This window comes from Cyphomyrmex costatus, unplaced genomic scaffold (genome assembly GCF_001594065.2).
Source record: "Cyphomyrmex costatus isolate MS0001 unplaced genomic scaffold, Ccosl1.0 scaffold245, whole genome shotgun sequence".
Taxonomy (NCBI): Eukaryota; Metazoa; Arthropoda; class Insecta; order Hymenoptera; family Formicidae; genus Cyphomyrmex; species Cyphomyrmex costatus.
This window is the reverse complement of record NW_017276532.1, coordinates 275,559-287,427: the sequence shown is the minus strand read 5'-3', so window position 1 is coordinate 287,427 and position 11,869 is coordinate 275,559. Positions and strand designations below refer to the sequence as shown.

The 11,869-nt window shown below is 40.1% G+C and overlaps 1 protein-coding gene across 1 annotated transcript in view; it reads left to right on the top strand.

The window, feature by feature from the left end:
• Positions 1-950: 950 nt before the first annotated feature.
• Positions 951-11,869, top strand: part of LOC108774359 (uncharacterized) — a 29,940-nt gene continuing 19,021 nt past the window's right edge. The window contains 4 exon segments of the mRNA XM_018540450.1: positions 951-1,662; positions 1,749-1,861; positions 1,863-2,732; positions 4,086-4,233. Coding sequence (XP_018395952.1) covers positions 978-1,662; positions 1,749-1,861; positions 1,863-2,732; positions 4,086-4,233 — 1,816 coding nt within the window. The 5' untranslated portion in view covers positions 951-977.

The window sequence follows — 11,869 nt, the reverse complement described above, 5'->3', positions numbered from 1 at the left end:
AACAATTTGCTTATCTTATCGCCGTCGACAAGCGACAGGGGTACAGTCATCACGAACTATCGCATCGGTGAGACATGAATGTGGCGAGTCTCATACGAGGCAAAGCAAGACGAGCAAACAAAGCAGATACGCGTGGACGCTCAAATGAGGAGACGACTGTACGTGTCTCTCATCTCGTTGTGCCCCCTCTGTCTCGTTTCCGTCGCCGTCGCCGCCACCACCACCATCACCACCACCACTTGTACTCGGCCGCGCGTTCCTGTTATCTCGCTTCGACTTCCCTCGCTCCCCCGCCGCCTCGTCCCCTCCCCCGCATGCCGTGCCAACCAACGAGTCGGGGCCGCTTTCGCTTTGTGCGCGCCGGGGCGGCGGTACATCAAAGCCTTCTAGTTCCCGCTCCGGCCTTTGACGGTCGCGTCGCGGCCGCTCGCTCAGTCATCGCTCGGTTGTAGGCGATGTCGGCGCGGCGCGCTGTAGATGAGCGGATTGCGCGCGCGCGCGCGCGCGTTCTCGCACGATGAGCGCGAGCTCCCAGAGGTCAGCCGCGAGTTTCGCCGTTCATCACGTCCGTCGGGTGATCCGGATACGCGATACAACGACGAGTCGATTTTCGTTTGACGCTCATTAAACGCGTATGTATTCGTGTGAGGCTATCGCGAATGCGTTTGGATCGTGCGATGCCGTCTCGCGGCGGCAAGTGCGCGCGTGTCAGCAAAGTGGCCACCAAGGGGCGCCAAGTGCGCGCTCAGCACGTCTCTCTGGATCTTCTGGAAACCGAGGGAGCAACTATGATAATGGCGACGTCGACAACGACGTTGACGGAGGTGACCACAACGACGACGATGACAACGGCAACATTGACGGGGACGACAACATCGACGGTGATGTCGAGCGGAATGGTAGTCGCGACAACGAGAATGGACAAGCCCGCGGTAACGACGGCGTGCAACGAGGGTCGATCGCAGTGGACCGGGCGCATGCGCCAGTCCCTGGAGAGCAGCTCCGAGCCAGCCCGTGAAAACGGTACCCCCTCGGTGCATCGTTATCCGGAAAGGCAACGACGACGGGAGAAACAAGTCGCGGGGAGGAAGCATCGACCAGTAAGAGATACCACCGAGAAAGCCACCGCCGGCGCCTCATGCTCCTCGACATCGTTGTCGTCGCCGCCGGCGCTTTCCTCGCCGTCTTCTTGCGCGTCCTCGCGCCGTTCGAGCTCCCCACTGTCAAGCACCTCGTCACCAGTGCGCTCCACCACCTCGTCGGTCACGAGCGATCCGCTGGTGATCAAACCAGCGGCTAGAAGCGGGCAAAGAAGCACTCCCGATCACAGCGACGACGGGATTGGGAAGCGGAGGCAAAACGCCACAGAGACAAAACGAGACAACGGTGAGACGACTCATGGAACGACGGAAACGACGACGTCGGTATCGACCTCCTCTTCGACCACTGTGTCTTCCTCGCCATTCCCCTCCCCCGTGTCCACGTCCTCCACGTCGTGCCGAACGGCAACGACGCCGCGCGGCCACGGTGGCGATCACGGCGTTGCGCACATCTCGTCCTCTTCGTCCGCGCTTGAGAGGCTGAGAAGTGCTCTGGAGAATTACGACCGTAGTCGAATCTACCTCGCCCACGTTTGCTATTTGGATTGGCGGGATCTGCCGGGTAAACGGCGTGGCGGCACCGTCGGAGGTCACGACGCGACGCGGAGCAGCGAGCGGGTATGGGTGGTGGGGGCGGCGGATCACGAGGGCCACCATCGGACACGATTGTTGGTGGCCGGCCGCCACTGGCGACCACGTTGTCTACGCAAGGTCAACATGCTGAGCCAACCAGTGGTGTACGCTGGCGGTGGCAGGGGTTCCTTAACTTCTGATCTATTTCTATGGTGGTTTCATCGTGAATTTGCTGTCACGGCGATGGCGATGCATCCTGACGGTGCCGTGTTGGTAGCCGAAAGTGCCGATTATCTGCCACCGGAAGGTGATTGCGTCGCTGCAGACGGTCTTGTACGACTGTTTGTTGTACCGAAGGATTGCATGGAAACGCGACTGGTGGTCCGAGAGTTGAGAGTGCGTCTGGCGTCAGGTATATTATCGAGAGTACGCTGCAGCATTTACTGCGATAAATTTCCGTCAGTTTTGGGCTTGCCCGAAGAGGACAGCGATCACCGATTAGACGCGTACTTAAAAAAATTCACGCTAAAGGAAGCATTCGCGGATCTTCATCGCGCATGGCTCAGTGTTCGATCGGAGACATTTGCTCGCAGCTGGACGCTACCGCGTGATCGCGAGGATCATCCGCTGGCGGGATGCAATGGCGCCATATTGCCGCCTAGAATCCATCCGGTGGATCAAGAGGAGGACAGAATGCTACTTGTCGAATTTCAAAGTCTCGCCAGGGAGATCGGACTGGAGATCACCGATGACGAACTCGGCAGTTGGATTCTTGACGAAGAGAGCGCGCTGGCGCGGCTTGTTAGAAAAAAAGAACCAGACGAGGAACAACACTGCCGGGTCAAAATCGAAGTAGAGACGGACAGATGGTCGGATCGTAATGGAGACGAGGAAGAAGACGGGAATGACGGCATTGAGGAAGATGACGGCGAGGATGAGCCTACCGCCGAGGAGGCTGTAGGACTTCTCTCAAGAGTACTACTCTGGATGGAAAGAGAACCTCTCGATCCGGGACTTCTACTGGCGGTCAGATCGATGCGCGATACCGCCGCACTTATGGTAAGCACCGCGGCTGATAAGAGACAACCTCTCGAGAGCCTTTATATCGATCGCCCGCGGAAAAGAGAAACGGAAGAAGGAGAATGAAAAGAAACGGCAAAGAGCAGGGAATCGTGCGCGATCTTGCGAGTTTACGAGCAGATTGAACCAATTTCATCGACTGTCACTTGACAAAGAGCGACCAGAGGGTAAGGGAGGTTGAACAAGTGGTGGGTGGGTTACGCTACTGTCCTCAAGAAGGGCACTCAATTCCGACGATACGTCGCCGACATTGCGTCGAGGCGAACGGACGGAAAGATTAAACGAACCCTCGAGAAATACATCCCTCCCTCCGCAATCCTGCATGCGATCTTTGCAAATTAACGCTCGAACTGGTCCTCGATAAGCACTTCTCAATAAGTTCCCTTTTGGAGCGAATTGAATTGGATATTGTGTTTCTTCCGGGAGTGAACTGTGAATCCTTAACGGTATCCTTGCACCTTTTACATCGTTGACGTTACCACCTGAATGCACTCGTGCGATTCACTCATTCGAACGTATTATGTATACTGTATCACGCGTGCGTGATAAAGCAAGTACCGTAAGCAGATAAGACAATTTATATCGGCGTAACGATAAGAGTTAACGATGCTCGCAGCAACATTTAGATATGGATCTATTATTATTTTATTTATATTTATACACACATTACTATGGACGTAATGTTTTATTAATACCTAACACAATAAATGTTAAAAACTTAAAGATTTTAATTTTTACGTTTTATGCTGATTCAATTAATCAATAATCTGTAGTCTTAAAAGCTGACTGCTGGCTAACTCTATCGATTTTGACCAATCACGATCTCGCCGATTATCCTTTAGTCGCTTCTATCCACTCGCTTCTGATTCACCGATTATAAACTACCGAGTCATAGCAGAATCTGCATGTAATATAATATTGATATTTAATCTACACTTTTGTATTGAATATATGTATATTGTATTGAAGAGAGTATATATTGCAGCAGCAACTTTAAATATCTCTTTGATATACAGCGAAATTACAGAATAGTAGTAGTGGGAGGGTAAATATATAGAATCTTATCATTCTTTATATGTTGAACCTAGTTAAAAGAATTTCGTAGATCTGAACGGAAATTTTTCTGTATGTAGTATATTGGCTGCAGAATTTGAACTCGCAACCTGTCGATTACTTCAGTCTCACGTGGAACGACATTCCAAAAAATTACAGAATAACATTGATTACTTTTGCACTAAGATATTGATATATATATTTTGATATATTGACACATTGTCAAGTATAACAATATATATGATAAATAGTTATATATTAAATCTTGTTATTTTATAGGCGAGCAAGATGGGCCTGGCGGGGACGCATCCAAGCGGGTTGCCCTTCTTCTGTCCGAATGGAGACCACCTGACGCAACCTCCTCCCGCCCATATGGGTATACCACCTTACGGCGCGTTGGACGCGGGTAAGGCGGCCGCCGCGGCTGGTAAGTACTTTTCAACTATCTGTTAGGGTAACTGTCCTTATTAGTGTGCCTTTAAGCCATCTTACAATATATATATTGCTGAATTAATTATTAAATTAACTTTTTTTCTACTTGAAATGAATATCGGTTTTCTAGTTATTTCTTTTTCTTAGCATATTTTTTTAACTTAAAAAATATTAATACTTCACATAATGTTTTCGATCAAAAAAATTTTTTTATCTCTATGGTGTGCTCTCCAAGAATATAGCATATACTTTATTAATGTGTCTCCAATTTCTTGTGCCTATTTGCATTAGACTTATTTTAACATATAATTACTAGAACAGATAATTTGTAAGCTAATTGTTTAAGTTACTATTGCATAAATCGTTATTTTAATTATATTTTCAATTTCAATGTACATTTATAACGTAACGCTCCCTGCTCTAATACAGGACATTAATAGGGGCAAGTTTAAAATCTTGCGGTATTACTGGACTCACATAAATTCTTCAAAGTTGTAATATGTACCTTTTTAAAAGTACTTACTATAGGTACTTCAATAGTTAAAAAGTACAATATTATTCTTGGTATTGTATATACATACATTAATAATTTAACTTAATAAGAACAAACACTTTTTCTTATTTATTTATGCTAGATTTTTTATGGTTTATTTAAATACAAAGGCACGTTAGCAGACATATAATAATAGGGACAGTTATCCCAGCAGTCATTTTACATAGCCCGTTTTCTTGCTAGAACAACTTACTTGGTTCTAGTTTATTTGAATCAGGATTGATAAAAATTATGTTTTATATTCAAAATATATGTTTAATCAATATTTTACACACGTTTCATGCATATTTTTTAAAATCCTGTTTAAAACATTCAAAAACATATTTTTGAAAAACCACAATATTTTGTTTAAAAAAAAAACTTTACATTTTCCAACTTTGACTTGAATGTATGGAATCATACATGTGGAAGGTTATAAATTTACGAACTGTGAATCGTTGATACATACTGTATTACTGGAACATTTAACTATTCCGAAATCATTTATTTTTGGCATTAATATCGATTTGTTAAAACCAAGTAAGAATTTATAAAATTTGTTATAATTATCTGTTATAGTGCCGTAAAATGTGCAAAGTATTATTTTTATAAGTAGGAAGTAACATATTGACATTGACAAAGATTACAAATTTATATACTTTTAAACGATATACATCAATTGCGTTTACATATCATCACATTTCGCAATATATCTCGATCCCAAATATACAGCCGTTAATAATATAAAATCTCACTCGACGCTTTCAACATGAACTTTCAACTACTGACAACACGCTCATAGTCTCGATATCCCCAATACGTATCGGTTGAATCAACAATTCTTTCACGAAGTTAATCCGCTATTGTCCGGCCAAATATTGACGTTCCTCTCGAATTGTAATTGATGGAATACTTCTCGTCCCCGCTCGCGTAATCGACACGCTCCGCCCCCGCGTCGAGAGAGCTTTATATATAATTTTATTGTATCGAGCTGCGCAAATATTAACATGGCCGTTACAACCCGACCCAAGCGAGTCCAGCTTGTGTCTGGCCTTTGCGCAAACCGTTTGCAACCACGTTAACACACGTTAATCTTCGTTATAACGATTCGGTAGAATCGAAATACCGAATTACGTGTAATATAAATAAATCTAAAGTGATCATAGCAGTTCGTATTGGTGTAGCACTGGTATCAAGTTTGTAAATTTCTGAATAGAGACATTGCACGTTGCACAACATGGAAATGTCTTTATTGTTAAGTGCGTTTGATTCTCTCTTGAGGCTAATCGCGAACGTATTTTTCATGCTCTCGAATTGAGTCGAGCTAAAAAGTCTGCATTGATACTTCGACGTTTAATTGAAGGAATATTTCTTATCAAGTCAAGAGGCACGGTGATGTCGAGATTTAAATGCAGAGTGATTGTGAAGAGGACGGCATAATCTTTAAAGAGAGCTTTGAGAGATACAGAGAAAGAAAGAGAAGATAGCAGCAAATTGGCGTCAAGTATGATAAGAGGAAGAGGGAGAACTCACTATTAGGCTAATCAGCAAGCATGCAGCTTTCCTCTGGGTCAAGGTAGTTTTTTTTAATCCACCTATTCAGTTTTGATAAATTCTGCTCTCGTTCTATCTTTCAAACGCTTTTCTCTTCTGTCAACTTCAATTTATCATGGTGTTATTGTTGATACATCGCCAACTTAGTTTTTAGGTACAACTTTGAAAAGTTTTGAAGTAGCACCATCACTGAAAGAGCTTAAACATTGCTTCTGCTAACTTATCTTAAGACAGTTTTCGTCGCTTCACTCTTTCTCAATATATTTCTTTGTCAAAAAACTTGAAGGGTTTTCTTATCATTTTGTCTATAAATAAGTACGAATAAGATATTCTTTACCTCCTAAATTCTGAAATATGTAGATGATGTTGATAGCGTTTATGCATGCACGGCGGCTCTGGTTCTTTGTCTTGCAAACAAGGGAACATTCCGTCTCTACTCTTCGCGAAGTAAACTGAAGCTCGACCTCATCCTGTTTTATGCCCCTTCCTTTGTCGCTCTGGAACGACAATCTCCCTACTTTTAATACTTCTCGAACCCACCACCTACTCGCCCAATCTCTTCTCCGCTAGCAGTTGAATATTGTGGTAAAAATTTTTCTTTCCTCCCGTTCATCCTATGTTCCGCACTTCATCTGCTCTGTTCTCTACTTCTTCTCTACATTTATTCTCTAGTCTCTCGATCCTCTTTTCTTTTCCTCCTGTCCCTTTTCGTCTTACTTTTCTTTATTTTTAATTTGCGATTTATTCTACGATTTATTTTCCTTTACACGGATGTATTTTTTAATTAGCTTTACTTTTCGATCTCTGTTGCACGTATTTATTTAAAAACTTCATGGTAAAGAACAAGCAAAAGAGAGCGGATGGAAAAAGAAAGGAAAGTGGTAACGCAAATGAAAAAAAATAGGAGGGAATGAAACGTAAAAAGGGTGGAGACACGGCCACCAATAACAATCCTGACGTTTCGTTTCAACAGAGCTTCGCCATTGATCCGCTTAGCTTCTCTCTTTCTCTTTCTTCCGTCATATTCTTTTTTCCTTATTTTTTCTTTTTTTTTTAATCTATTTTTATATTTATTATTATACCGATGTCCATGTCCTTCTCTTGTTTTTATTTTTTTTAGGTTTTCTCACATTTCTTTTTTACTATACATTTTTTATGTGTAAATCTTTGCATGTCACAGTTTGGAAAATGACCAAAAGACCGATTTGCTTAGTTTTTTGTTGAATATGTTATTTCTCACGGTTTATTATAATTGACAGCGGCAATTTATAATTAACAATGATTCTGTATTTTGCAATCTGAATATGCAAACTAAAGTTTACTAACAACCTTAATAAGTTAATAATTAAAACTGTATTTTATAAAAGTAACTTGAATAAAAGCTTGATTGATTATTCAATTGAGATTTAATTAATATTGATATTGAATAACATTAATTTGTTTCGAGCAAAATCAATATCAGAGAAAGGATTTAGATTTAGTATGTACCGGTCTTAAGGTAAATAACCGCAATCGAAGTACCCTTTTGCAGCGTCTGCACTTTACTTCTTATTAAATCTCTTGTCGATGATACGCTCCCTAATTTGCTGACTGCTATGATTTTATGGCTTTTGTAATCTTTTTATTTTATTTTTCTCATCACCAAGAACAACAATAATAACCACACATTTAAGATTTTAATAAATTATGTACTTTGCTTCTTTTGCAATGAATTTTAAAATTCTCGATACATTTCAAGAAAAATTCTGACGATTAATTGCAAGAAATAGATTTCTCAAAATACACAATGTTAATTTCATGATATTATGTACAAAAACAATTTTTTTATTTTAATTAAGATTGAAAAACTTAACTAAATACTTTTATACACTGTAAAAAATAAAATGTTAATTTTAACTCAAAGACGTTGACTGGATTTTCTGAGATGCAAAAATGTTAAAATTAACATTTTATTTTTTACAGTGTACTTATATATATACTAAAAATGCTATAAAATTTTTAATATGCTATTATATCTCAATAACATCTCAATGTATTTGATATGAATAAAATCGTTTGCAAAAATTATGACTGCATATGTCTTATTCTTTGTGGTTTTATCAACCTTATCAAATTTTTGTGTAATTGATGTTTTACTATATTTTACAATTTAAAAGAAATAAAATTTTAAAAAACGAAAATTGGGTAATTATATATTAGTAGATAAAATTTCTTAAAGAAAAAAGGGATAATTTTTGCTATTTCTTTTTAGACTGCTTCACCGCTTCCACTCTTATTTCCATTGCATTCATTCAGTTTCTGAACCTGTACTACCGGTTTCCCGAAGCCGGATGGATAGAATTCACGACGATAAGGTTTAATAGAGCGAAATAGACGAATTCGCTCGCGGGGTTGGGCGAAGCTACGAGAAACGGTTGGAAAAAAGAACTCTCGAGCACCAGCCGAGTTAAAATCGACTTGGATGGAAGCAGGAAAAGAGTGAAGCGAGCAAATAAAAGGAGAGAAAGAAAAAGAGAATATCGCGGTACACGGAACATCGGGAACCTGAGTTGTTCGAGAATAAAAGAGTAATTTTCCGGATGGTGAGATGCCGATAATGGGGTTGCAGACTGCCGAGTCAACTGGAAAGTGATTAAGCACACATGACGGAATCTACGGACTCGTCAGGATATTACGAGGCACCTCTTTCCGCTATCCTATTTCTTCGCTCTCTCATTCGCATCTTCTTGGTCCTTCGTTGTCTTTCGTCTCTGTTTTTCTTATATTTTGTACTCACTCACTTTTTGTACTTATATATATACTCCCGATTTTCGGTATTCTCTGGCACCGTATTAGAGCTTTCGTGCTCTAACGAATACACATTTCGAGCTACCCAACGATGAGCAGACTCACCTTCAGGTTCTTTTTATCATTATAACTGAAATTATGTCATGCTTGCACGATTTTAATCCTGCTCGTTCTCAATCGCTTGTTTGAAAGTTCATTGAATATGAGAAATTTTAGTTTTTCATCTCGTCTTCTTATTCCGCATTACCATCATAGATGCGATATTAAACTTTAACAAATTACGATTGTAAATTATAACAATAAGTAACAGGTAATATATGAGTGTCTACCGCTGGTTATTGCGAAATTTAATTTAAATCTTCAAAAGCACCTTATACGTTTCGACTCTTGTTTCGAGTCATCTTCAGCAAATACATGTAGTGAAATCAATAGCTCTTCCATAAAGAAGACAGCAACAATTGAACTTTAAATCTTTTTTTTTTAAATCTTTTAATAAAATCAAAGTGGTTGAAATCAAAAAGTAAATAATATAAACTAGTACTTATAACGTAATAAAAATTGGAGTGTTCGCATATGCACATAATGTGTAATTTATTTCACGATTTATACGTAAAACGACAGACGGATATATCGTGTTGCACGCGACACATAAATTCGTGTGCGCAAGATAAAATATCGGATTATTACTTTTACGTGGGATTAAATTTCGTTTCGGCAGCCATTGTTTTCACGGGCTCGAGTGTGCTTCGTTATTCAAATGAGATTAAAAGCCCGGGGCTGAGTGGGAGCCGGTCTCGTTACAGTCGAGTGGCTAATCGTCGTTATGCGAAGATCGAAAGTAGCTCCATTGTACAAAAAAGCTCCAGCGAGTTTTACATACGTCGTCGAATCGTTTTATCTTTTTCTGTCGGTATTACAAATAATGTCGTGAAATAAAACTAATATATTGGTTTCTCAAAAGAGATAACAAATGTAACTACAAAAAAGGATAATAAAAAAGAAAGATAGAATTGTTCGACTAATCTGATTACTTAAAAAGAAATATATATGTTTGAGGCTACTTTTTGCTATTTAAGAATCAGTCTATATACACAAAGTCACAATGGACAAAAATAGAATACGGCCACGATTATTCAAAATCACAATTGTTTTCGCGAAATGTAGCAGCGCTTCGTTATTCCAACGCAAACGGGAGACGGAAGTCCGATCTCTTTACGGTCGATCAGTCGACAGTCATTATAGAGCTGGGGATTGAGAGTGGCCCTATCCGGAGAAAACCACGCGTTGACCGATTTCAGCACGCGCGATGGGATGAGAGAGAGAAGAGCCAGATTGTCACGGGGAATATGCCTTCGGGACATGATCGTCCGCAAAACGCAAAAAGGAACGTGGTGGAAACAGACTGGAGAGTCCATCCAATCCGTTCGCGTATACTATACTCGCCGAATGACATAGAAAGAGAAAAAGGGATTGGCGACGAGAGAGAGAGAGAGAGTGAGGGGGGGTAGTGGGGGGGGAGAGGGGGACGTATTGGCCTCGTCAAGCGGTTTCAGGCTTGCCGATATTCCGGGCGCTTCTCGTCGACCCTTATGAAGCCAATTACACTTCGCCTCGCCAAAGGCACCCCACTTATATCCGCGCCCAACATTTCCCGAGCTCTCTTGAAGCCGCGATCGGTTCCGCGGCACGTACTAGTTACATTAGATACCAATGTAAAAGCGATATACCTTGTCCGTTATTCAAACCTGTGAGAGCCATGTACATCTAATTTTACAATTTGTTATCCGAGTGCTGTAAACTTTAAACCTACCCCCGATTTGAGTTACGTGTACTCTTACTAAAATTGCAAGTGTCATGGTTTTAACAGGAAAACTGTTCAAATAATTAAAGTATTGGTAATAAATGATTTATTATAAAGTATTAAAAATTAGCAATTGAACATTTTGTTAAAAATAAAATTATAATATGTACTATTTTATTTTTTATAAAAAATATAATTATTTAGCATTATGTTTGATGTTTGTTTCTATCAATGTAAATTAACTTTATAAATAAATTAAATTATCTTGAAAGACTTTTTTACATAAAGTAATACTCAAAATCTTACAAAATGACAGTAAGAATCAAACACAGATAAAAGAGTGCTTAAATAGAAATATATAATACAATTAAATATAAATATAAATATATATGTTTTTTTTTTATTAAATCCTACAGATGTCTTAGCTTCAATTCGGGTCGTCAGTTAAAAAAAATTGTGATATTAATTTCTTACGAGCTTCTCTCACACGTTACAAGATAATCGTGAATCAACTGCTTATGTAACATTACCCAATGTTCGATCACTTATATATGACCGTGACAGATAGAATAAATGATCTCGGTTCAATTTATTCTTTATTTTTTTCTATAGTTCTAAGAAATAGAAGAGTAAATTGAACCGAGATTAAAGTTAATCTGCATCAGTAGAAACGAAATTAATTTTTTGTGTTTAGAAACAATCAAACAAGCTTTTTTAACAAATTTCTGTGACGGACTGTTTCATATATCTTATAATCAATGTAACGTGGCTTGATCGATCGCAATTATGTAAAAATCGTATTAATATCGATATCGCTCATCGGTCTGGGATGAATTATACGGCATTAAATTTCAACAACGACTATTCTTTGGACGACGATCCCGATGGCGTGTGCATTTCACTTCGTGTTGGGTGCTAGTTACAGAGGGTGCGGCCGCGCACGCTGATCAATGTTCG